This window comes from Amphimedon queenslandica, unplaced genomic scaffold, assembly GCF_000090795.2.
Source record: "Amphimedon queenslandica unplaced genomic scaffold, v1.1 AMPQUscaffold_13507, whole genome shotgun sequence".
In the NCBI taxonomy this organism is placed as follows: Eukaryota; Metazoa; Porifera; class Demospongiae; order Haplosclerida; family Niphatidae; genus Amphimedon; species Amphimedon queenslandica.
This window is the reverse complement of record NW_003546257.1, coordinates 500,311-527,392: the sequence shown is the minus strand read 5'-3', so window position 1 is coordinate 527,392 and position 27,082 is coordinate 500,311. Positions and strand designations below refer to the sequence as shown.

The window sequence follows — 27,082 nt, the reverse complement described above, 5'->3', positions numbered from 1 at the left end:
ATTGAGTGATACCACAAAGATGGCCAGTAACATGTAAAGTATCTGCTTGCAGCTGGCCATGGCTATTGCATTAGTATATCTGAAGTATTCTTTGCTTGGCTTTATATACTGTTGTTTCTTTATACATTTAGTTTCAATATGTGCACATGTTGCAGTTTTAAGTAGTAACTATATGCCAGACGCAGGTTACGAAACACTGAATGTGAAATCAATGTTTATTATTGGACACTGTGCAGTGTATTGATTAGTTTCAATCCACATGCACAATCTTTTGGTTTGTTACACAGGTGTGAAAAACTAAACTTTGAAAGATTCATGACATGGAGATCTGTTATTTTCTATATTTTATTGATAACATAATAACAATCTATGTAAAATCAAAGTACAAATTACATTCACTATCATAATAATAAAGTCTATAATTTTACAAGTAAGTCAACAACGACAACAATAATAATAATTAGTAGAATTTTATTAAACAGGAGTAGAGTAAGCAATGTAGCTAGGAGGAGAGGGATGACTCTGTCCAACAGGTGAGCTCAATGAAAGCTCTTTAAGAGCATCCTTAAACCTGGTTTTATCCAGAGCTTTAGAAATACCTAGCTCTTTCAATAGTTCTTCAAGATATTCCTTCTGATGCGCATATAACAACATGTCTACATCAACACCAGCAGAATCTAACTTCTTCTTGTGCTGGTTTAGTTTACCACCTCCTGATGTTGAGGTAAGTGCCTTCATATCATGGAAGGACTCTTCCCTGTCAATGCCCTGTAGCTCCCTTCTGAACTGAACTGCAATTTGAGTGCTATGGACAGCACTGGCTACTCCAAGATCAGAAAATACTTCACGACCCGCCGAGAGAAGTAGTGACCCATTTATTTCCTCATCAAGAAAAACTTGAGCATACTGTCCAAGATTGATGCTGGCTAGAAAATCAGCTATTTTATCAGGAGTGTATTCTCTTGCTTGAGTTGCTTGATCTTCTACATCTATGTGCAAGATATGACAATAATTATATACACCCTCCTGGATCCATTTTTACAACTACTTTATAAGGAAGCTATATATATAGTTCAATATTTTTGACCATGCATGTACATAAAGCATAAACTTTTCTATACCTTTCTTTTGTGTTATTAATTTCAGCATTTCCTCTCTCAACTGTGGATCTTCTAAACCTCGTCTTAAAGTGTCCTGTACTTCATGACCCACTCCAGCCATTGTAGTGAATCCACTATTGAGAGTTGTCAAAGAATTATTAAGGAGTAAATTAGGATCATTGTAATCCATTGATATGGGCTCATATGAGTCTTGATCATACATTGTAGCTGATGCACCAGGTACAATGATATTATCATCATTCAAAACATCAGCTAAACCACTGGTGCTGTCTGTGTCAGAATCCTCACCACAAAAACCATAGCCACCAGTAATGTCTTCATTCAGCAGTGCTGGATCAATATACATAAAACCTGCAGAATGTGAACAATAAAGTGTAATAAGATGATGGATTCTTGCCTTCATCTCTGAGGTTAGTAAGATAATCATTCCACAAGTTGTCAACATATTCAGTCCACACTGTTGAACTGTGATCAGGCAATAGTGAGGACTCAATTGCTAGTCTCTGCTCTACACTTGATATCAACCTACAAGAGGTGAAATGTAGTGATATTAATGAACTGAACTTTTTGTGTTTATTCATTATTTTCATATACCTTCTTAAATGTAGCCTCAGTTGTACATAATGATGCACAGACACTGTATCAGGAATCAATTTCAATATCTCCTCATCTTCTAATAAACCTAGCTCCTTCAATACAGACATCATTGGCTTCTGGTGAGAATGAGAGAATCTAATTAGGAGTCTAATTACCAGGTTCTTACCCTATGACTAGCCTCCTCATTCACTTCCTTAATCAAATAAGCTTCAACGTGAATAAGGACCTCATTAAGTCCCTTCAACTCTGATAGTAACTGAGACCAAGTGCCGTTAAAAGCAGCTGGTATTTCATCAATAGTCACAGAGTCTTCTTGTAAGAGATGAACTTTAAGTGCAACTGGTAGAAAACTGAAGTCATAAAACCCTTCCTTGACCCAGCGGAGAAAGAGGGAGAGTGAAGCATACACAAAGCATAAAGGAAGACTCTCCAGGAAGCTAGTCTGTGCTACAGTTAAGCTATAAAAATAAATTAAATAAAGATTAAAAAATAAAAGCTATATAGAAAAATTTTTTTAAATAAAAGAAGTTTCTCCATGGTCATATATACAGAAAAACAGAAAAGCAATGGTCCTTGCTCTAATACTCTTCCTGTGTATACATGTACTTGCTTTTTTGCTTACTTTCTAATTCCAATTTCATTTAGTATGTTAGTCTTTCTGTTACTCTCATCGTGCAGTTGCTGTTCTTCAAACTGATTGCACAAGAAGGAACGGAGCAAACTGTTCTGTGTCTGTTGATTTACTGAACCATCACGTGGTATTACCTAATAATAATAAATAGTAATAATAATAATAATTTAATTGATGAAATACTCTGTACTCCTGGGAAAATCTAAATTTGGCCCAAGACCATTAAATCAATTCCTTTTTGATGTAACTGACCTTGACAAGATGGCCCAGTGCTGTCTTTAGACCAACAACAATCTCAGTCAGGGAATGATAAGAGCAATTATGGAAGTCATATTCTAATCTCCTCTCAAGGTTAGGTTGCAGCGGAGACTGGAGGGAAGGGTGGAGTGTGTCCTCAATAGACGACAGGCTGTAGGCCCCACCCATTGGACTAAAAATAAAAATAAAATACCAATTTAAAACTTGAATATAAACTCCGCCCCCAAGATATAATTAAGGCACACCCACTTACTCTGAGACTGTTCTTTTAATGACGGGAGCTTTAGAGTGACGGAACTTGAAGAGAGTTCTTAAACTGGATACGTCTCGTATGATGGGTTTTCCGGACAGATAATGGCGGACAATAACTTCTTGCAGCTGGGGCAGATTGAAAGAGAGATGAGTAATAGGTAGTGATCTTTCGTCAGTTATTGACATTAACTTTGGAGTGGAGCGCAGTAAAGTTGGAGTCCCTCTGATGTAAGACGTACTCGTAAAACCATTGGACTCTATTCTGCAGCGAACCAACTGGAGAAACTCACTAATAGTACGATGACTATTGTTAAAAAGAGCGAAAATAAGAGCATTAAAACAAATAAATGTACAAAGCATATAAACAATTTAGAATTATTTTAAAAAGAAATAGATACAATTATAAATCAGTACATATAATTAGCATACACAATGTACCTAAAATGGTACAAAATTTAGAACATTGAATTACAAATAAAAGTAAGTCTATAACTTCATCCCTCACCTGCTTTGTTTCCCAACTATGCAGCTGTGTTCATTAGCCTCAGTTCCGTATATATAAGTAGTTTCTGGAAGCAAACGAGCCAATGGATGGTCCCTCTCTCCCTCCACGTTAACGTACAATGACTGAACCAGCAGGTTCTGTGATCCAACAATGTCCTCAATGACAGTGTACAACCAATCATTACCATCACCTTCATCCTGGAAAAAAGAATTTAGAATTAACATTTGTTAAGTTTTAATTTAAAACACTGATGATATACATGTATATACATGTACAGGTAGGCCAGACAAGATGCGAATTTGTATGCAGTAGCCATTTTCTTTCTCTTACTTGAGAATCGGAGAGGAAGTGAAGGAACGGAAGGTCATCAGCAATAACGTACATCCTGTTACCTCTCCTCACTGCTGCACACGCCCCCTGACCTATAGCTCCACCCACAAGCTCAACATACTGATTATACTTATCTAAAATAACAATGAGTATAATAAAATTAAAAATATACTTATGCAGCACCTTTGACCCTCTGGTAAAGATCAAGGAGTCCAGGGTAACTGTGACGACTGGCCAGCTTGATGACACGACCGATGGTAAGTTTATTGTAAGCTCTTTCCAGAGAGACAAGATGAGAGAGATGAGTGTGAATCCATTGATAGAGTTGGATGAGGTCTGGCAGCAACTGGCCTCCAACCTACATGAAGAGAAGAGACAGTTCTAATTGTATCATTAATTTATTACTGACCTGTAATCTTTCCTTTTCCAGTACAAATCTTTGCAACATTCCAACGCCAGTAGATCCTTCTCCATCATTACCTCCACTTTCTCCTTGAATGACATTAACAAAATCTTTTTCACTCGGGAATTTAGGATAACAGGACTCAAGATGTCTGAAAGAAAGAGAGAAAAGTATTCATTATCGTTATCACTTTTACTGTTCATTACCTTATGTTAACAAAGAGCTGATTCTGCCACAGTATCTCATACTGAGAGAACTAAGAGAGAAGAAATGTTTCAGTACCATGATCATAAATTAAGAAGCTTACCTTTTCCCTCAGTTCCAGTCTAGCAGGTACGAATATCCTGTTATGCCACATACTCTCATACTCATTAAGTTCTTCCATGGTTCTCATCTTCCCGATTAGATTAATGTTAGGATCACTGTTGATCTGATACATGTTCATCAAACAGCGAGTGACGAGGAAGGACCTCTCTTCATCAGAAACCCCGAGATTATTTCTCATGTGTGCCCACATTGTCCTCAACTGCGATACACAGTAATGTCTCACTGCCTGCCAGTCAGAGATAATGTCACCATGAATACGATTCTGTGACTGATAAAATTAAACACAAATCATTCAGTATTAATAATAATAATAATTATAATAATTATTATTATTATTATTTACTTACTTCAGTTTGTGTTAATAAAGAGATGCTGAATGCTCCAAAGTTGGCCCAAAGTAAGAAGTAGAGCGAGTGAAGAGTGTAAGTTCCTCTGGTGGCATGAGCAATGTAGTCTGGTCGGCCATATTGACCATCAGCTGTCAATTCAACACCACAGTCGTACAACAGACCCTCTGGGCTTATCTTTGATTTATACTAACAATAAAAAATATAAAAAATAGAAATAAAATGTGCTTGAAGCAGAGGATATAGCAGCTATCTCTCAAATAAAGAATAGAATAGGATTAAGATATGTACCATGAATCCAGTCATGTAGGTGTCTTTAAGCTCATGAGGAGAGAACAAATGATACCACAAGTGATTAGACTGAGGCTGACAGCCAAGTATAGTAGCAATAAGGTTAGCAAGACAATGGCACATGTCCAGTTCTGACTGATCTATAGATAATGAAGGAAAGAATCAGATTACAGTGTTTTAACTTGGTACACGTATAACGATCATGATGACGATAGCTTCCTTCCCCTTACCTCTTGGTCTCAGTTGAGGCGGCACTAATAATTCATAAAGAGGATCCACCTCTTCCCCTTCATGCTGAACCTTTGCAACGCGTCCATTAGGACCCATTTGTAAAACCTTAAAAAGAATACACAATCACATGACAATCACATGAATACCATAAACAGTCACATGATAATCATTTAAGTACTCACAGGTGCATCCTCTCTTAGCGGTATCGGTGATTCAGGTTTCTTGATAAGCCAGCGAGGGTACAGGAAGCACTGTATAAGTCTTATGACTCCGTCATCTTTGATGTAAGGCTTGAGCTGCTGGGCTATTACAAGACTCACGGGTCGAGAGGTTTTCTATCATCAAATAATCAAACAAAAATGAAACCTTTTTCTGCATGCATACTTTTGCAAAGAAAAAGTCATAATAGCTGACTAGCCAGAGCATCATTCGGAATGCAAATTTCTTTTCAATTTGGGGCACACCCGAGTCCGTTACTCTTGATTGTTTACGAGGAACTTTTGAACTAAAAAAAGAAAAATCAAAAATACCATCTCCTAATAAGTTCTCTCTCTTACCAGTCGTCAGCAATCTTAACCAGCTGGTCAATGGCCGCCTGTGATCCCCTGCTCTGATCCACGGCAAGCATGGCAGTCTTCACCTGATGATAGAGTTTACTGAGCTGACTCTCATCATTAACTTGCATGAACGGAAACAGGTAAGGCTTACTCTCAGACTGGGTCTAAAAATAGGAACGATTGCAAAATTATAATAACACTTTATTAGAGGATATACTGTAGCCCTCCTCACATTCACAAAACATACTTTAAGCTGCTGGTGGAATCCCTGCATACACTGTATGTCCTGGAGGTGCTGATATCTTGTGGTTAATAATTCTGTGAACTTCCTGGCACTGTTGAGGTGACGGAGGAGGTGCATACCCAGCGAGAGGTGGTGCCCTCCTCCTAATCCTCCGCCCATTGATTCCTCACTCAATATCTCATTGAGCTCATCAATCACTGGAGTCAACTATAGGGAATGAATACAGTATATGTATCATGATACCATTACACTGTACATGTACATATACATGTAATTCTAGTGCTATAGAACTCACATCTTTATTCTTGATTGGCTTATTTGGATCACAGTTAAACAGAACTGCCACTTGTTTCAATAGACACTGAACTACAGCTTGCTTCTCAATATGGAGGAGCATCTTCTCACCAGTTGGTATGGACTGGGGCCTATACAACTGAAGAAAGAAAAAAAAGAATAAATAAATAAAATATTAAAAATGTCTTCTCCTTTACTTGACTGATGGTGCCGACTAGCCTAACTAAACTGTTCACGTCTCTTGGCTCGGCCATTAAATGCTCCAGCAAGGTCAGGAAATACAAATGGCACAATGGCTGCTGCATCAGGCGACTCTAACATAACAAAGATGATAAATTATTAATAATAGTATTTTATGGTTCGGTTGTAAATTACGTCAGTTTGTTTCTTCAATGCTTTACAGTCTTGATAGAACACTGGCACATAGCATGAGGCCTCGTCACCATTACTATCAGCTGAGAGGACTTCAGCAACATGTTGACGAGCCTTTAAAGAATTAAAATATAAATACATACATCATTTAATTAAAGTCTCACAAAATTGATACATATTCAAGACACACCCCTTTATACAACAAAGCCCCGCCCATACTTACATCAGGTTGATACATAAGCAACGGACCACTGTAAGAGAGGTCAGTGGATTGAGTTGAAGTGTCTTCACTTAATGTTTGCTGCTCTTGTTGCTCACATACCCCAAGGATACGTGAGAGATACATCTTGAAGACGAACATGGACACACAGCCTGAGGGTATGTCGGCCATTATGTGGGGTCTATAGCGAGTTCTTTGTAACGATGACTCCATAGCCGAGACCAAATCACCGGAATAACTGGAACTGACTACCACTTCGTTAAGGAGCTGATCTGATGCTCGCCATTCCTGCTGAGCGTTGGCTAGTTTCAGAAACCAATCACGATCATCAGGATGGAAGTTTGTTCTAACGAGAAAAATAATTGAAATATTTACTTAAAAAATAATAATTACTTATGCTGTGAAAAGAAGTGCTCAAAAAGTCCTTCGATTATTCTACGAAAGAGCTCAATTTGTGGCACCTTGGTATCGGTTGATTTCTTAATGAGTTCAGCAAGAACGTTAGCACATTCGTTGAGACGAGGTACCTGTGTGTTATCCTTTAACTAAGAGAGAGAGAGAGAAAGATGAAATAGAATTAAATTATTAAGGACACTGCAGATTGCAAAAATAAAAGGAATAAAAATCAGGCAAAAATCAAATGAAATAGGACATTAATTATATCATTTACTGTCAAATTTCTATAGAAGTATTGAGTCAGTAAATTGATGGATATTTCTGTAGATTTATTGAGCGTCTCTTTTGATTGTCTCGTTGAGCTGTGAATGAACAAGAAAGAACTCTGCATTATATTGAACTTTGCTTCTTCCTCAGGAGGCAGTGGAGTGGAGTAAAGATGGACTACTAGGGCTGGCATTGTCATTACTTGAAGATAAGCATTGTACCAGTCGTAAAGAATATCAAAATTAAAACCTAGAGGAGGGGAAAATAAAACCAGCACACACATACAATACTACCTACCATTATCGTCATCATCTCCTTCAACTTTCTCCTTAGGATAGACGGACCCGACAAGAGAAGAGAAAAGTGCCGACACGACAAACTGACTTAATTTCTGAGGATCACCGAAAGGAATCTTAGTCTGTTCAATGGCAGCTATGAACTCTCTGGCAGGAGATTGTGATTTGGGTGTCAAACGACTAGGGGCCTCCTCGGCAACGTGCCAGATCCTCTCTAGAGGACGCAGTAAGGAGGCAATGTTCCCAAGACTCAGCTTGTTGTATTCGACGTAAATATGTAAATAGACCAGACGATAGATTGGAGGCTGGGAGTATAGGTCTGAGAAGAAGGCACAGATTATACGATGGGACAGTGATGTTACTCCTCCTTCAAGATGGAGGCAGTTGTGAATGAAATCAGTAAAGTATCTAGTCCAGAGTTCCTCAGACTCAGCGTTGAATAATGACAGGGCAGTGAAGACAGCTGGCTTCTTTGATAGTGTTCCCTACAGAAAATATTATTAATAAAATTGTCATTTTAAAATGGCCATAACTCAAAAATTTCTTGTCGGAATAGCCTCAAACTTTCTACGCAGCATAAGTACATCAATATGTATCAGAAAATGTAATAAAAATTGGGGGTGATTTTGGAGCCATTTTTCGGAAAAAACCATGGGCTATAGCCTTGGGTAGTTTTTGAAAATTGGCCCGTTTTTAAAAATGGCCGTAACTCGAAAATTTCTTGTCGAAATCGCCTCAAACTTTCTACATGGCATAAGTACATCAATATGCATCAGAAAATGTAACAAAAATTGGGGGTGACTTCGGAGCCATTTTTTAGAAAAAACCATGGGCTATAGCCTTGGGTAGTTTTTGAAAATTGGCCCGTTTTTAAAAATGGCCGTAACTCGAAAATTTCTTGTCGAAATCGCCTCAAACTTTCTACATGGCATAAGTACATCAATATGCATCAGAAAATGTAATAAAAATTGGGGGTGATTTCGGAGCCATTTTTCGGAAAAAACCATGGGCTATAGTACAGGGAAATTGTCAGAAAATGGCCATATATTTCTCTCCTCAAATATCATCACCAATAACTACCTAATAACTACTGTACCTGAATTTCTCGTTCTATCCTTTGAATAACATGATCAGCGACTGCCTTTATTCCAGCCTCAAAGTCACCTTGAAAGTTTGACGAAGGGGGTGGGGTCTCGCCCTCAATCCCAGCTTCCTCTAATATATTCTCCTGCTGTCCACGAGCTATTTTTGCTTCATCTATCAACTTCTCCATGTCCTTATACACCAAACTAACAAGAAAGGAGAGTGAAAGTTGATAAAGATTGAGCTAATACATGTACATTGTAAATATTGGTTCCTTTTTACATGTACTGTAAACCTATTAATATTAGCGGCTATTTTATTTAGCGTTTATGCTTAAATGTCAAATTAGCGACTATTAAATTTGGCGTATCATTAAACCTTTCCCACTTTTCTGTTAGCTGCTGCTGTTGCTCCACTGGGTTCTCCTTCCTCTGGTAGCGTTGCCGACCGAGCAGAAGAGAGCTATCCACTATAGTATAGTGTCTGCATAGATACTGTATCTATGGTATCAGCGACATTTTGTGATCACGTGACCAGGTGTTTTTATTAGCGAATATTAAATTTAGCGTGTTTAGGCTCTTCGCTAATATCGCTAAAATAAGTAGCACGCTAAAATTTGTAGTTTTACAGTATTTTAAAGCTTCTGCATATGTACATGACAAAAGCTTACTTAAAGAAAGGGAATGATGGCTGATGCTCCTGTGGTTTAGGGACAGGCAAAGAAGAAGCAAGCAGTTTTAGGTTATCAAACTTTGGAACGTTAACAGAGTCAATAAGAGCTAGGAAGAGTTTGTTAACAGCCTCCGAAGAACCATCGGGAGAGAAGAGAACGTCAATGTTACGATTCTCGTTGATTCTACTCATCATGACGATCATGAAATCAGTGAATATTGATTGAAATATCGTCTGAACAGCGTCAGTGATATTAAGACTTGATTCGTGAGATTGAGTAAATATGGCCGCCCTCTCCAAGTGCTCAACCATCACAGAGGGTTTCCAAAATGATCGGAACACGGAGAGTAGTTTAGGCCCAAGACCCTTTTCTTCTAAAAGTTCTTTTAGTTTGTTATTTCGTTCTGAGGCTTTCATAGGTCGGGTAAAGGGGCCATTTGAACGAGTACCATAATTGACGTGAGAGGCAAGAACTGGTATGACACCTTTCAGGAGATGATGAGATGATTTCATTAATGTATCCTCAGCAAATACTAAAGAGAGAAAGAGAGAGAGAATTTTAATAACGTGTATGTATTATCACTTATAAATAAATCCCATAGTTCATGATGCACGCATAAATACATCTACTAGTATTAAGCTCTCTTCTCTCCCTCTCTCTTACCTTTCTCGGGGAAGCAGCACCGTTGGAACCACTCCTCGATGTCAAGGGTTCCAGGATGAGCACTGGAGCTCCGCCCAATAGAATCCAAATAATAATGACTCCACCCTCTTAGGAAGAGAGACGGATAGCAGGCATCAAAGAACATGGCGGGAGGGAAGTGAAGCAAAAGTACGAATAATTTACAGGACGTTGGTACAGCTAGAGTCTCTGCTTCTTCAATCATAACACGAAGGTGATTAACAGTATCCTGCTTCACTTCCTATGGTGATACACACACAATAATGCCAGTATATTAATGTGAAAAAATTGACAACATAAAAGCTGTAATTTTGCTTCATTTTGTACATGATCAACTGCAAAAAATGAACCAAAACTTTTGACAAATTTTCTGGTTATTTTTCCTGCTATACAAGCATTACTATACTGATCACATGACTCTCACATGACCTACCTGCATATTAGTAACAAGAACCAGTATCTGCTTATCCTGCGATTGTACAAAAGACTTTAGTAGTTCTTGGACATTACTCTGTGACTGCAGTGACGTCACTTTACTAAGGACAACCTTGTCAGGCTGTGAATAAATGAGTTCACTGATTGTCCTCTCTCTTTTATCATCAAGACCTTTAGAATCAGCTAACTGAGAGAAGTTTGAAGGCAGTTCATGAATAATGGGAGATGATCGAGTATATGATAGAACTTTACTGCTACACAAACGATTATCACTAAAGAAAGAATAAAGAGGACATATTTGATTAAAAATTGCACTGGTATAGCATCATATTATAATACACTGCAGCCTTTTACAAAGTGAACTAACTATACATACATTCACTACTTGCAATAAAAATAAGAACATACAGTACTGTACATTAAATGGAGTCATGGACTCACTTACCCTTTACAAGACTCTAATGCTCTTAACTGAAAGTCGATCAGTTTCTTAAGACTAAAGTGTTGCTGATGAGTGAGGTAGTTATCAATATAAGAAGCTGGTATCTGTTTCCTGTGTACTGTCACAGCCTCTGACGTCATCAGTTTCATCAGCTGTTTGGTCATGTGACGGATGAGCCACTGCTGGAGGAGGCCCACCGCTAAACAAGCCTCTGGGGACATGTCAATTTGAGCCCCGACCTCGTCCTGGGGGTCCGGTGCAGTGTGGAGTACCCTGAGGGCCTCGGAGACGGCTTGATGAGCTGATTCTATTGTGAGGTTTTGATGTGCTTCATCAAACGAGGCATCACGACAAAGAAGAGGAAATATGTAGTTAGCATCCATTTCTAACTCACCAACTGTCGTCTAAAAATATAATACAAAAATTAAAAATTAATGACAAAATTGCAATAATTTATGCAAAAATACTAGGCTATAAGTAAAAATACAGAATTTTAAAATAAGTATATTGTATACTTACAACTGGTACTGCAAAACCAGCTGAGTTTCTCAATGAACGAAGTAACTCTTGCAATAAATACAAATCCACATTATCACCTCCTACTGGGGTGTCAGGAGGTGTGGCCTTATAGGTGTGGCCATACGGTGGGAGGAGTGACAAGAGGAGAGAGTCGAGCGTCTCGTTTTTAAGACCATACAAACTGTTACTGCCGTTAACAATGTTAATGAATTCGTCCAGCTAAAAGAGAAAAAACATAAAAATAAAATAAAATAAAATAAATATATTATTTATTCCACCTTTCTCCTAGTAGCCTGCAGTATTACTCTGATGCAAGGGGGAAGGTGTCGTATAGCTGTTGCCAATAGGGTCTGGTGACTAATGCAATATTTCTCAAACCGATTCAAAAATGGAGCGGGCGTGTCCTTCACCTCGCTCTCTCGTACAACGACGACACATTGGAAGTCTCCGTGGACCCGAGAGGGTTTCAAATGGGCCCCTATGGCAATGTTGGCATAGTAACGAGGACCGTGTTCAGGGTCATCGATTCTACGGAACCGCTGGTTGAAAAGGTCGTAGAAACTTTCATGAATATCGTCAGTCTGACTCATAACTACTGTGTGACCTTCAATGGCTGAGTGACGTATTGCAGCTATAGTGTTGATCTAAGGAAGAAGAGGAACATGAAATAATAAAATAAGAGAAATAGCATTAAATAAAGTCTACATGTAGTGAAAATAGTGTGGATGTATTTAAAATGAAAAATACTGTAGAGTGTAGACACAAGTTAAATTCAGAATCAGATGCATAAAAACTAAATCTCACAAAGAGTAAAGTTCTACCTTTTGTACTTGACTGTCTCCAGGGAAATCAGAACAGACATAAACATGAGTCTTCTTTCTGTCGAGTACTTCAAAGGTCATCAGAAGTTGAACTAAACTGCTGTCCTCCGAAGGATCAATGATTAGCTTATAACGAACCTCATTCTCCCCTCCTCCTCTCTCCGGCCGGTCCAGCAATGAAGTGTGGAATACTTCAAGAATGCTTCTCTGATGGACTGAGTCAAGACTAATGGGGGTCTGGCCATCCACTGTCTTCATCTAAAAATAAAAGCGTAATTAATTAATTAATAATTAGTATATTCTCTTACCTTATCCAGAAACAGCTGACAGAGCCATTGAAACGACTCAGTCTCTCCTGGTTCTGTCCAATATATTCCGTTAAAGTTCCTCTCCAGTCCTTCTAGGACCAGTTGTGGGGTCAGTCCGTCTGTCCGCCTCCGACGAAGGAAATTAATGAAATGAATGAAGTCCCTCAAACCGAAAAACTTTTTCATGTTAGTGTTCTCCATGAGGCTCCGATAGGCTGGGCAGAACTGGACGATGATGTCAAGATCCTTACGCAGTTCAGGAGGAGGATTCTGAGGATTATCACAGAGACAACCTTTAGCGAGAGTATTCAGATCATCACTAGAGACCTCGGGACGGAAGAGGCTCACAGCTCGATTGGTTTTAGCAGCATCAAGAACGTGATTGGTAATGGCAACAAATGATACCTCCTGTTTATCAAGGTGATAGTGGAGAACCTTTAAAGACTCGTGGCTCTCTTCTGGGAGCCCGGCCTCGTCCATAAAAACCACACAGTATATTGGGAGAGAGAACTTGGCGTGAGAGCGTTGGCGGTTGATTGCCCGGGAAAACACGGTCTGTATCTCATTAGAGGTGGTCCTCCTAGAGCACTGATAGAAGTGAGGATCAAGGGATTTGAATATATCTGTGTTTCGGAAAAGTGGCATCTTAGATTCTGGTCCTTTGAGATTAGCGATAGTCAGATTAAACGAGAGGGTTTTTGAGCTCCCTGGGGCCCCCACTATAATGAGAGGGGTATGGGTCACTGTACAAACTATGGCGGCAAATATATTCTCTTTGAGAGCCTGGGTCTTTGCTATGCCTGGAGGCAGCTCTATGCTCTCACAGAACCAGTTGAGCTCATCGTTAAACGCTTGAGTGAAATTGACTTCGTTTGGTAGCTTGTACTTCTTATCAAGTATGGCCTGGTAGTCCTTCCTACCCTCACTATCCAACCTCATGTAATACACTATACCTAATATAGTAATAATAATAATGTTATTAATTTATTTAGAACTTCATAAAGATCCCCCAATAAATTTGGTTAAATTTGATAAATAAATACATGTACATGTATGCTATTATTACTATTACTAACCAAGTGAGACCATGACTGCTCTACGATTATAATCAACTTCTTTTTGTCCGTGTAGTCTCACGTTACGATAGACACTCATGAGCCATTGATAGAATGTAAAGACTCTCTGTATGTCTCTCTGACTCACGCAGCTGTGAGACGAGACCTCTACCTCCTCCGGTTTCATCCCTTGCTTCCGGAGCTGACGAGCAGCGTAACGTCTCATTAGGCTCTGACTCTCAACTATGAGATCAGTCAGAGTAACCACCTGAGGAGAGATGAAGGGGGAGGGAGAGAAAATGGTGGAGTGTAGGCAAAGTGTTAAGAGCTAATATTTAAACTACACAAGTTTACTGACCTCAATATTCGGCAGCTGCTGGTGTAACATTTTCAGTTTGGCGGTAATATAGTCTCTCTCCTGGTGCTCATTGAGGGATCCATAGTCCCATATAAGGAATTCAAGGGTTGGGTGCAGGGGTCTCACGTAATAGGAACTTCGGACCCACGTCTCAGCTGCATGTGTCACCATGCTGTTACCACGGTGAGGATTACAGGCAGCAACAATGAACACATTCTGTGGGATTGCCTGAAAAAAAATTGGGGTGATTTTGGAGCCATTTTTTGAAAAAAACTGTTTTTAAAAATGGTCATAACTTGAAAATTTCTTGTCAGAATCAGCTCAAACTTTGTACACAGCATAAGAACATCAATATGTATCAGAAAATGTAATAAAAATTGGGGGTGATTTCGGAGCCCTTTTTTGGAAAAAACCATGGGCTATAGTACAGGGGTTTTTTCAAAAATTGGCCCATTTTTTTAAATGGCTGTAACTCGAAAAATTTAAGTCGGAATTGGCTCAAACTTTCTACACAGCATAAGTACATCAATATGTATCAGAAAATGTAATAAAAATTGGGGGTGATTTCTGAGCCATTTTTTGAAAAAACCATGGGCTATATACAGGGTAAAATTCAGAAATTGGCCTGTTTTTTAAATCCCTATTATGTGTGTGTATGTATAGTTTTGTTACTTACTTGTCCATCAATAGTTCGGTCGATGAGAATCTCTTTGAACAAACCAAGACATGAAGAGGTATTGACTTCATCAAGAAACACCTACAAGCAGAAAATTATAAAAACATAGTTTTAAAAATAATTTTAAAATGTCCTTCTTACAGTCACAAATGGTAGCTTAATCTTTGATTTTTTGAGTTTGTCAGCTTTTTCGTAAACGTCAGACAAAAGCTTAGCTTGAGTAAAGACTGGATTAAAGAACTTTTTAATTTCGTCAGGAGTCAAAGCTAAAAGAGCAATAGATTAAATTAATTTATGACATACAATTAATAATAATAATAATAATATGACAGAGATAATGCTCATAATGTCTGACCAGCATGAACGTTTAGCTTGTGAAATGTCTTCCTAACTCTGGCCTTGAGAACTTTTTGAAGAAGAAGAGCAGTCGTCTAAAGAATTTAACAAAAAATCATCAACCCCACATCTCCTTCTCCCTTCCTCTCTCTCTCTACCTTGCTGGTATTATTAGCTCTTGCTGCTCTGAAGTATTCATCTAACGTCTCCATGTCACCTTCTTTCTCCTCTTTCCTCCTCTTCCTCTTGTTCTCTGAAGGTAGCACCAGTAAAGCACTAGCAGGATTATTGGACATGTCCAGTAGCAGCTGTCTCAGTCGAGTGAAGAACTGTCCACTGGTTGAGGTTGGGTCTGATAGTTCCGCTAGTGTCTCAAGGTTTTCAAGAGGAACCTCACGCCCAACGGCCAGTGCTTCCATGGTCTCAATACACGTTTGGAAGGTATCCAAAGAGTCTTCAGCTTTAGCACCTTTAATAATAATAATAATAATAATAATAATAATAATAATAATAATAATAATAATAATAACAACAACAACAACAATGAATATACATGTAATAGAATTACTTTACCTAATAAATCTCTGATACTGTCAAAGATGATCCCTCTCTCCTTGTTCCACTGATATAGTAATGCGTTGCTCCATAATCTACTCAACATGTCCACTAGAGCAGTCTTACCCACTCCAGTCTCTCCCTTTATGATCACTGGTACCCCGCACTCGTAGCGCTCATTAATATTCAGCATCTTAATTGTGTAGTCCAGGGTTAGGACGTACTGTGCTTCATCAATGGCTGAGAGTCGATTGCCTTCTTCAGCTGGAAGACCAAGTGCTCTTGATAGATATTGATCTAAGATACCTCGCTCTTGTAATTTACTAATGTACGTGTATGTGTGTTTATGTATTGAAAGAATAGGAGAAAGAACAACAACAACAATAATAATAATAACAGTGTTTTTAGCATACGCTGTTGGGTGTAGCTCAAATCCAATGTTACGATATCTCCTCTTGTTCTCTTCTGGAAGGTTCTCCAGATTAAGTGAGAGGAGCCCAAAGCTGCTTCCACCATCACGGAAATCGTATATCAGCTGAAAAGGAAGAGGCAAGAATCACGTCAAAGTGTCAAAATATTTGACACAAAGTATGAGACTTTACAGTAATTACAAATTATACTAGCAAAGTTGCAATATAATTTATGCTTTATTGTGGTTGGTACAACCCATGATAGCCTCATGAAAAATGAGGATTCTCTAGAGGATTCATTCATTCTCTAGTCAAAGATAAAATTTTTGGAATTGGATGAATCACTCGTCCAATCCATCCTTTCACAATTCAAAGCTGAAACAAAAAACTGATGCTGCTAGCTTTAAAGCTCACAGGTACGTGTACATGCATACTTTGAAAAGGAGGACAAAATATATAATAAGTTTCTTACATTCAACAATACAACCCTTTACCTGCTGATGTGGTTTCTTGGACCAGTCCTGCTGTATCGCAGGGTGACAGAAATTGGTCACTTCCTCCAGCATTGTCACCATCAGGGTTGACCCCAACTCTTTAGTATTAGTGTGTCTGCCTGAGCCATCCTTGAGTGGCTCACCCACACCAGTGTTGAAATTAAATGCTGGGAATGTATCAAGAAAAGCACACCTTCTTTTCATGTACCTATAAAAAAAAATAATAATGATGAATAATGCATATACAAGTAGCACCAGTATAGCTTTTATACATGTACATGTACTTACATGATGAATAGTTTTTGTGTCATTTTAGTCATCTGAATGTGGTCAGGCATATACTCAGTGAGAAGTGAGTGACACTCATCAGGAGAAAGGTCCTCATCCAAACTGAATTTTACAATTGGATTAGGTAAATTGGCAGGATAACCAGGTGGAGCTATAGTCAGAAAAAAAGGAAGAGGCAATGGATACTTCTCATTAGAATAAAGGTAAAATTGCCCTAAAATTGGGCCAAAGTCCCTTCAATTTTGATAATTTTTCTGATACACATACATGTGTAGCAAGTTTGAAGTGATTCCAATCAAGTCTGGATTTTTATGAATTTTTTAAGTTACTCAAAAATATGAAACACACAATAAATATTTCGTCAAAAATGGCTAAGAGAGTAAGTGCATTATATATCATACTATATATCATATTATATCATACTGTGATAATACATGTACATGCAACTTACGCTCTTTGTATAGTTTATTGATTCCAGGTTGGCTGTTCCTGTGAGCCTTGAAGGCCCTGAGGTACTTACAGACCAGCTGTACATCAGCATCAACAGCATAAGGAGTGGCGTGATGGATGCAATGAGGAGTCCCCAACAAGCCAAGGGTCGGCAAAGCATTACAAAATAAATGTAGAGACTCTTCCGGTGTAGAATTAGGGCCAAGAGAAGGTACCTCAATGTAAATGGCCCATTCAAGTCCTCCTGGTATGCGAAACGAAGCACCTGTATTGGTATCTTCAACATAGCCAAGGACAAGTAGATCAAAGAAGAACCAGCTGATGGTTTCAACCAGGGTCTTGAGGTGATCCCTTTCACTGTCGTCCTGAGAGTCCTCAGTATTGTAAGGCATTAGGGTAAAGTTAAAGAAAATGGCTGACCCAACACAAGAGCAAGAGAGTATTGATAGCTTGTTTATGGCTGACAGAGGAGTGAAGGCCTCATTGACCGCTATGGTCAGTGATTCCGGACATCGGGACAATTGCTTCCGAATGTGATGAGTTTTACCATCTCCAGCGTGACCAGCTACTAATTGTATGCAGCTGAAGTCTTGAGAGCGGATTATCTTCTTCTTACACTGTTTGGCAGCTGCTTCAAATGATAGCTTCAACCCATCCTTCTGTTAGAACAAAGAGATAACACATTATATTATACCAGTGCAGTATTGGTTGGTATTTCAAACTCTACCTTATATTCTCTGGTAGTGATCCATGGTACTTCCCTTAAAACTGACGGAGCCGTTTCGATAAAATGAACAATTGATTTGTCACAACCTTTAGCTGGCGGTCGTCTTGGTAGATCCATCAACAACTAATACAAACGAAATACATAAGAACAAGTACAGTGATTAGACATACAAGTACAAGTACACGTTACAGTCTTTTCTCAGCCCCTCCCCTCACCTCCTGTAGTTTAAACAGAAGTTTATTAACTTCAAGTATCAGGTAAGTCAGTGAATGGTGTCGTAGTCTCTCGGTAAAAAGGTTCAGTTCTTCTTGTTTTGTTGAAGACGAGCAGCGAAAGACTTCAAAAGGTTCAGGGACTCCTTCATAAAGCTCAGTAATGAGACGAAGCAGCTGGGCATGAGAGTAACCAGGACAATAGTGTAACTGATGGAGGGCCAAGGCCGACGCTAAAAATAGTAACAATATTATCAGTATAACTCAGTAATCTAGTTAGTATACTCTAGTAAATTTAATAAACACACAAATCACAAAGCTTTGATGCCATGAGATTTGAAATAATTGCAAAAAATAGATTACAAAAATGACATAATTTAACTACATCTTCAATACCTGAGCCAGCTGGTGAAGCAATGGAGAACGACATTGTCCTTGGAACTGAGACACTTCCCTTGCGACTGCTCCTCTGCTTGAGGAGGAAAGTACTCAGTTCGGGTGACGTACAAACTGTCTCAAGAAACTTCCCCAGCGTATGCATTGGGGAGTGGTCTTCACCATTACAAAGAGGAACAAGAGCATTCTATAAGAGAAGGAGAAATGAAGTTAAAATGTACAAAATGCACATTTGAATTATTAAAATAGTACAGCAGCAGCATGGTAATAATAATATACATGCATATCCCACCAAACCAGTATAGCAAACCTGTATGACTGGTTCCAAGCAATTCCTGACATGAACTGCATTCTCAAAAAGGAAAGAGATGGAGTGTACAATAGCACTGATATCAATGGAGTCATTTATCAATAGATCATGGAGCTTCAATAGCTTAGGGACTGAGAAGAAGAGCAACCATGTGTACTGCTGACGTAAAGCAACAACCTTCTCCGTCCATTCTTTTAATATGTCTTCAGTCTCTTGTACCTTAAGAAGAGAAGATGTACATACATTTAAAGTCCCTTTTCATTCAATAATAACTTACCATTTTATCAGCTTGAGACACTGGGACTGAACACAGTAGAAAAGGCAAAGACTTATACTCCTGATAGTCAGGATGACCTAACTCATACAACTTAATGTAGAGATCCATTAGCTTGTTAGCAGTCTAAAAAAAAGAGAAAAAATTAATGTGAAAAGATTAAAATAAAGAAATTACAATAAAAATCTGACAGCATTCATTAGTATGCTATCCTTACTGTGTTCAAATGAAGGAACAACTTGATCTTACCACCACCCTCCTTCTCGGCATCAAGGAAACCTAGTTTTCTCACAAAATCAGAAATCTGTTCGTTAGACCACCTCTGATCGACTCCGCCCATCGTTATATTAGAGAAAGGAGCATTAGGATCACGCTGGGCCAGGAGTGGGTTCCCTCCAAAGGTCTGCGGCTGAGGAGATGGGAACACTGTGGGTAATGTTGTGAAATCAGCACCACCAAGTTTATCAATCTCGCTATCACTTAACTTGTCGCTATCTTCCAGCTGGGTCTGTGGTGGGGCTAGCCTGTTCTGGGACCGGAGGGCCTGGGTTTGACTTATCTTCTGCTGCGTCTTGTAGAGCAGGTATATCTGTGGTGAGGAGTGGTGGCCTGATAAAAAGAACTGGTATAAACCAGTTGAGATAATGTTATCGAGCTCATTGGCGACATTCTCAATAGTATCACCCTAAAAAAATAAGAGTAATGAATTAATCAAGAACATTAAAGTCTTATTAAAAATAAAAGAGAGAGAGAGGGGGAGGAGGAGAGAGAAAAGAGATTAAATAAGAGCTGGTGACTCCATCTTTTACCAGTACATTCCCTCATTCAAATCTATTACACATGTACAATGGATTCCCTTACCTCAGCTCTTGAGAACCAGAGCCTAATGAGTGTTATATTCTCGTTCACAGTCTCTAGCTGCTTGAGTCCGTGAGTTGCATCAAGACGAGACACACGACTCATCAGCTCATTAAAACTAATATCGGACTCCATAAAAGGAGAGAGGCACTCAAAGGCGACACGAAGATGGTTAAGAACGTTTTCATCATACTCCTCGTGTTGCAGCTGTGCCGTGATCAACTGGTACTGCTCGTGAAATAAAGCGTTTCCTCTTTGACCCACAAACTGTTTGTCACGTATGAACTGGTAGAAGGCAGCACTGTTAGCTACAGCTGGGAAGAGATTGAGACACTCGTAACTCGTGGCATTCTGTAGACAAAGGGACTTCTTTATAAAGCTCATTTTCTCCATAGCTTCAAGAGGTGTCAGTTTAGCTCGTGAGCCTTCGGGTCTCAGTTCTTCCATTATCTTCAGTAATTCTTTGAGTGTCGGGTCTGATCTACAGTTCTCTAGTCCGTACTGTTCAAAAACAGCATCAATTGTTTGAATGTGATAAGTGAACTGGAAGAGTTCAAGCATTGACCTGACACCATCAAGCCCTAAATTATCGCGATTCATCGTCTCAGAGAAAGTGCGTAGAGTTGAAAACTCTTTCTCTGTGTTGATGGTTTCCAGTTTGATGGCTCCCTCCGCTGTTATATCGGAGTATGTAGCCGTACCTTCCACTATCTTCAGTAGTAAGTCCCTCACTCCTTCTAAAGCTGATTTAAATGTTGTCATTGGAATTCCTTTATATATTTTATCACTTGTCTCTTTTCTAGCAAACGTCACTGAAGGCATCAGTGAGGGTACTAGAGAGAACCCTCCAGCTGGTGGCTTGAGGGACTTGGCTAAGGAACTGGGAGGTTCTATGATGCTCTGAAGTTGCTTCAGTAAATGTTTCTCAAACATTTCACTTTGATGGAGGTGAAAGAAAACCAACATGTCAAGAGATATAATCAGTGGGTCAAGAAAATTAGCTAAATCTTCAATGAGATTCTGTAGGCCGGAGAGAGTAAAGTCTTGAGTCAAATTTAAAGTTACATCATGGCCTGGCTCAAATATCCTATTGTGTGGTGCAGGAATTATATTAACCAACTTTAGCTTGTTTGGTGCTGAGCGATCACCAGGAAAAATAACATGCTTAGCAATGGAGTCTTGAATACCAGGAGGTATAGCCACACCATACTTACTCAGTAAAGAAGGAAGAGTGCAGTATTTAACTTCAGGATGACCAGGTACATAACGCAATAAATAAAGATTCAACTGCTCAAAATTATAACGGTAAGTGTCCTTAACTTGTGTCACGCTGTCCATCTCCATAATACAGGAACCAGCACACACTGCTCTACCCAGAGCATTCAATGCCACACTGTTACTAGCGTAAGACATTAGCTCATCAAAATTGATACTGCCAGAGGTAAACTTCCCCTGCCAGAAGTGTAAAATATCCTGTACTCTCCTAACCCATTGGAAGTACTTCTTAACGTCCTCCCAAGGACAAGTGGCTATTTCTTCAGGAGTGTTCTCAGACAGGAGGCAGTTGCTACCATAGAGTTTACGAGAATTACAATATGTGTTATAGATTATGCCAAGATGTTGTATGACTGTTTGATTATTCACCCAATCAAAGTTATTAGCCGTAACAACTAGTTTACTGCAAGTTGTTGAGACCACACCCCAACAGAATTTCTGACGAGGAGAGAGTGCTCCAAACCAGGAAGGACTCTGGACTAGGAGGTTCACAGAAACAGGAAGAACTGAGCGAATGTGCTCATTATCAGAACCTTCTAGTAATTTTAACTCCGGAACCACCACCTGGAAAAAAATAATGCACAGTATATTTCATAAAATTCTCAACTATGCAATACATTAGATATGAATTCAGTATATTATTAGTAAACTCACCGACTGTAAAACCCCCAGTATGATCCACTGGAAGTTGACGTTATCTTTCTTATCAGTAATATGAGTTATAAGTATTTGGAGCTGTGACATTATAACACCCCGTAAGTTGTTCCTCTGAATATAAGACATCAAGAAATCCTTAAACTGCTGACCAACACTAGTCTCTTCATGTCCCTCTCCCTCTAATGGAGAGGAGGGACGAGGAGCAGCAAAGAGCTGAGGAACTTCAAGTTGAATGAGCTCTGGGATAAAGTCCTTGGCACGTTCACTGTCTTTGTACTTCTCAGCAATTTTAGTGATGAAAGAAAACAAGTAGCTCTGAGATTCTTCACTTCTCATGCTAAAGAAATGAAAGAAAATGGAATAAAAAAGGATAGTAAAACTTCATATAGAAGACACAATGTACATGTGTATATCTTACCGGTCAAGGACAACATTAAAGAATTCGGACCAAGTAGCATCATTTATCCTAACATTAGCCGGTATACGATATTGATTAAGAAACTCGTGAAGAAACTAAAAAATAGAAAAAGGTGATCTTTGCCCTACATATGCTGTTCTCAGGTGTTACGCCCCATACAGCATGCACTGTATAGTTTTACAAACAACACAACACAACACAATAATAATAATAATTACAATTATATTCATTTACATTAAGAGGCCAGATACGAAATGACTTGTACAATACAAAGAACTGCTGAATAGAAAGAATGTGAAAATTTTTCCTAGCATCATTTAAAATTTGATCTGTAACACTTTTACGAAACTCTGCATCTGTCACAATACTGTTCCGCTTCACACCAAGGAATTTCTTTAGGAGTGAGGGGGTGTTAGGATCGGTGAGTTTTACGACAGAAAGGAGGAGTTTTAGCCACATAAGGATCTCAATCCTAAAGTCTTTGTGCTGTTCGCCTTTGTTCCATTGTCTGTTGTACCAGATATCCCTCATACCATCAAGAAATGATATACCCTGAGAGAGAGAAGGGGGGGGAAGAGAGAGAGAGAGAGAGGGAGAGAGAGAGGGGGGAGAGAGAAAGAGAGAGAGTATAACAATATGAAGTACATGTACAGTGTAGATTTAGGTGTTTGAAAACTTATATTTATTGTTTTAAAGTTCTTTACATACATGTATATCACTTTAATTTAGCATTTTAAAGATCTCTTGCTAAATTGGCTAAAATTAGTACTACACACAATTCAAAGTGAACTAGCTATTACCTCTTCTATCACTCCCATTAGTGTTTCTTGTTGACTTGCTTTAACCACCTGTCTCTGGTCAGGATTGCGTAAAAAAGGAGTATAGATAGATCTCAAATTGATCATAACATGAACCAGGAGCTCACGATCACTTCTAACATTACTCTCAAGGCTCATGTAGAAGTCCCTACAAATAGAAAATATATGGTAAGTTACTAATTCATTTCTTGGTCAATTCATTCTAACATGCATCACATGTGTCAGGAGTCCTGTATGTATGGTATAATGGTACATGTACATTCTCCCTAAAATTATCACTCACTCTATACCATTGTCCTTACCTCACAGCTGCTAGTGGTCTAATGTAATATTCATTTGCTACAAAGTTGGTCATGTCATGTGTGGTAAGGCACAGTTCTTCTGGTAGTTGAAGCTTTTTGGAAAAATAAAGGCCTACCTTAAATTCATCAATGACTTCCTTAGTAAGGACAACATGCTGAGCTATTTGTTGCTAAAGAACAGAATAAATTAATTAATGAGAAAATGAGAGGGGCTTACCCTCAGGAGGTGAGTTTGCCAGATATCAATGTCTGACTTTTTAGCCAATCCTTTTTCACTGAGACACTTCAAGTGAACAATTACTATAACAAAACAAGACAATAAAATGAATATATCCCTATATAGTCTTCATCAATCACTCACTCCATATCATTCTTGTTGATATGAATCTGCTCCCTGGAGTGGTAGGAGATTGGCGGGAAGATCTTTTAATTTGAGTCGAGATACTCATGAGTTCTCTACATGCTGTGGCTAAGAGGTTGAAGACACTGGTATTGGCTTCATCAGAACCAAACATGATGTCAAAGTCTTTCCTGAGAGAGAGAGAGAGGGAGGGAAGAGAAAGAAGAAGGGTAATATGTCAAATAGCTCTGTTGCTTACAAGTCAAAAAAATGAAGCAAAGTGTCTGCAATTCTTGCAGGTGAGAGAGCTTCAAATGCATCAATACATTTCGTAATAAAAGGGCCCAACTCGTCACAATCATAAAGTAAACGAAATCTAAAATTGAAAGAAAATAATTTACGTTATACTTTGAATGTAAAATTCCCTCATTGACAATGAAAAATCCAATAAAACATACTTTTTAAAGCGATATGCAAGTATCAGGAGGAATGGAAACTCGGTAGGAAAAGGTTGTTCAAAGTAAAGAAGAAATACATTCTTAATCAAACTGTTGATCTGACTGCTATCTGGTTTAGGCTAAACAAAGAAATGAAAAATAAAACAAGCACATGTACAATGTACATCTTATAAATGCAGTCTATTATGTTAACTATATACTCACTGATTTCTCATACTGTGAGAAGGAGGACATCACTAGTGTGAATGTGCCAGCCTCATAAGTGATGCACTTCATCACTTCACCTTCGAGAACTAGCTTCCTTATCTCTCCCTTAATGTCAAAACTCTGTTTATTAGTCCCAAAAATCTTTCCAAAAACACCTACATTATAGATTAAGAAATTTATAAACAATGATTGTGAATAAGTGAAGTACAGTAGCTATTAGCTCTTTATTTTTAAAAGTTTTTTTAGCTTTTTAATGAGAAATTTCTCACTCTATCATGTTACATTAATAGTATTAATAATGTAGCATATCTACAGACTATAAACTCCGTTAGTACCATCCCACACTATTACTACTACACACACTCGCTGCATGTACAACAACAATTGAACATTAAAACATTCAACAGCTATCAAATCCTCAATAACAGTTATCATAGATACACACTGTACTGTGCATGTGTTGTATTGTAAGAGTATAGTGCATACATTTGCACTTGCTAATGTGCAAAAATCGCTCCTAAAAACAATGAACTATAGCCCATGGTTTATCTAAAAAATGGCTCCGAAATCACCCCCAATTTTTATTACATTTTCTGATACATATTGATGTACTTATGCTGTGTAGAAAGTTTGAGCTGATTCCGACAAGAAATTTTCAAGTTATGGCCATTTTAAAAATGAGCCAATTTCTGAAAAATTCCCTGTACTATAGCCCATGGTTTTTTCCAAAAAATGGCTCCGAAATCACCCCTGATTTTTATTACATTTTCAGATACATATTGATGTCCTTAGACTACGAAGAAAGTTTCAACTAATTCTGAGATCAAAATTTAGAGTTATGGCTCATTTGATTCTCTCAGTAAGCTAATACTGATACTAATAACAAGCCAAAGCACTTTATTATTAATGCTGGAAGCTTATGTCACAAAGAATTCTAAGTTACTACTTTTAAACACTGAATTCCTAACTGACATACCTTTGCTGGGTAGGTCACTTTTACTTGCATTTCGTATGCTGGAGTCCATCCCTGATATTATTGCTGTATCTCCATCTTCTTCACTGCTCGGGAGGCTAATAACTTCAGATGGAGCGACTGACTCGACGCTCTTAACTTCCAGTCTATGTCCAAAAGGAAAACAAGGATTGTCAATGCAATACATAACAATAATAACATAATGTTAGCATGTAAGGCACTTGATGTGTGAGAACAGGTTTATTCGAAAATTCAATCAAAATCAAAACACTCAAACTGCAGAGTGCTATGTTTAGAAACACTATGACATCGTCGAATAATGTTACTATAAATACCTCAGTGGTCAAAGGCTGGAGCACAATAGTAACAAGAGCATGAAAATGTGACATAAATCAGTCTGCACTGCTGTATATTAGTAAAGAGTATTTCCTTGTTTATTTTACTACTATAGCAACACTAAATGAAGGTTTATTTTACAAGGACATAGTTTATATACAGTACAAGTACATAGTTTATATTATAGTACTAGTAGGGTAGGGTAGTCACTATCAATCCGAATTGTAAATACACATTCACTCAGGAACATACTTGGCATGAATCTCATGCTCATCATTAAAGAACTCGTAGAGTGAAGAGCCTTCGCTAGCACTCAAGACAGCAATGAGGTAATTATTGAAACCTTCCAGCAAAGAAGAGAACTTCTTAGAAAGAATCTGGCTCTCCTCATTGTTAATTATAATGACAGCCATTGCATGTGCAGACCGGTAAGCCTCAATGGCCTCCTTGAGGTCATCACCTTCTCTTAGATCATGGACTCTTATGTGCTCACTCTCGACGTGAAATAAAGACAATAGACGCCAGTCAACACGTTTGGGCTGTCCAGTGATATAGGGACAAGCCATACTGTAGGTATAGTACTTTAGTACAGTGTCACTGTTTGACTGTCTTAGCTGAAGACCTGGAGCAATAGGAGAGGAGAGAAATACATAATAGAAAATGGAGGAAAAGTTGAAAAACAACTCATATAAATATAGGACATTGTAAAAACATGTACATATAAATATGTGACAAGAGGAGCAACCATAAGAGAGGGATCAACGCACCATTTCTAACTGATTTCAGAGACACACGAGGAGAGTCAATATCTTCATTGTTATCGTCAACAGGTTGCTGCTGCTGCTGCTGATCAGCCACGGGCCCCCTAGGACCCTCCGCCATATTGAGAGGAAAATAATGTAACTTTTACTATGTGACAGCTACAAAGAACTCTTCAGTTTAAAGAATAAAGGAGAGGTTTATGTGCAAAAAGCAGGCACCATTACTGGATCATGGGC

At 38.5% G+C, this 27,082-nt stretch overlaps 1 protein-coding gene across 1 annotated transcript; it reads right to left on the bottom strand.

Moving 5' to 3' along the window:
- Positions 1-312: 312 nt before the first annotated feature.
- LOC100640736 (uncharacterized) lies at positions 313-27,082 on the bottom strand. Its single transcript, XM_020008759.1, has 68 exons — positions 26,852-27,082; positions 26,337-26,706; positions 25,752-25,894; positions 24,773-24,930; positions 24,569-24,687; positions 24,370-24,486; positions 24,132-24,301; positions 23,988-24,070; positions 23,771-23,940; positions 23,451-23,616; positions 22,885-23,202; positions 22,651-22,745; positions 22,230-22,569; positions 20,304-22,139; positions 19,660-20,127; positions 19,446-19,568; positions 19,169-19,387; positions 18,859-19,045; positions 18,466-18,695; positions 18,251-18,373; positions 17,525-18,182; positions 17,074-17,224; positions 16,786-16,993; positions 16,295-16,416; positions 15,900-16,204; positions 15,485-15,795; positions 15,346-15,421; positions 15,132-15,256; positions 14,991-15,071; positions 14,315-14,542; positions 13,978-14,224; positions 12,902-13,854; positions 12,594-12,851; positions 12,051-12,416; positions 11,773-11,991; positions 11,257-11,657; positions 10,810-11,083; positions 10,359-10,617; positions 9,693-10,227; positions 9,036-9,228; positions 7,941-8,424; positions 7,651-7,892; positions 7,374-7,525; positions 6,984-7,326; positions 6,764-6,874; positions 6,586-6,702; positions 6,390-6,527; positions 6,098-6,301; positions 5,851-6,014; positions 5,678-5,798; positions 5,476-5,628; positions 5,293-5,398; positions 5,063-5,202; positions 4,772-4,960; positions 4,405-4,692; positions 4,304-4,353; positions 4,104-4,248; positions 3,878-4,052; positions 3,695-3,828; positions 3,365-3,561; positions 2,861-3,163; positions 2,602-2,779; positions 2,341-2,483; positions 1,885-2,176; positions 1,716-1,834; positions 1,519-1,646; positions 1,122-1,472; positions 313-989 (listed from the first exon to the last, which is right to left on the bottom strand). Exons 1-68 carry the CDS (start codon positions 26,964-26,966, stop codon positions 475-477), a joined length of 17,202 nt encoding a protein of 5,733 aa, XP_019864318.1. The 5' UTR covers positions 26,967-27,082; the 3' UTR covers positions 313-474.

Bases quoted from the DNA above. Each gene is read 5' to 3' on its own strand.
- LOC100640736 (XM_020008759.1), bottom strand. From the start codon at position 26,966: ATGGCGGAGGGTCCTAGGGGGCCCGTGGCTGATCAGCAGCAGCAGCAG. The intron at 18,183-18,250 runs GTAGAGTTTGAA...TTGTTCTAACAG, and splicing joins TCACTACCAGAGAATATAAG to AAGGATGGGTTGAAGCTATC. The intron at 6,703-6,763 runs GTAATTTACAAC...TTGTTATGTTAG, and splicing joins CATTGAAGAAACAAACTGAC to AGTCGCCTGATGCAGCAGCC.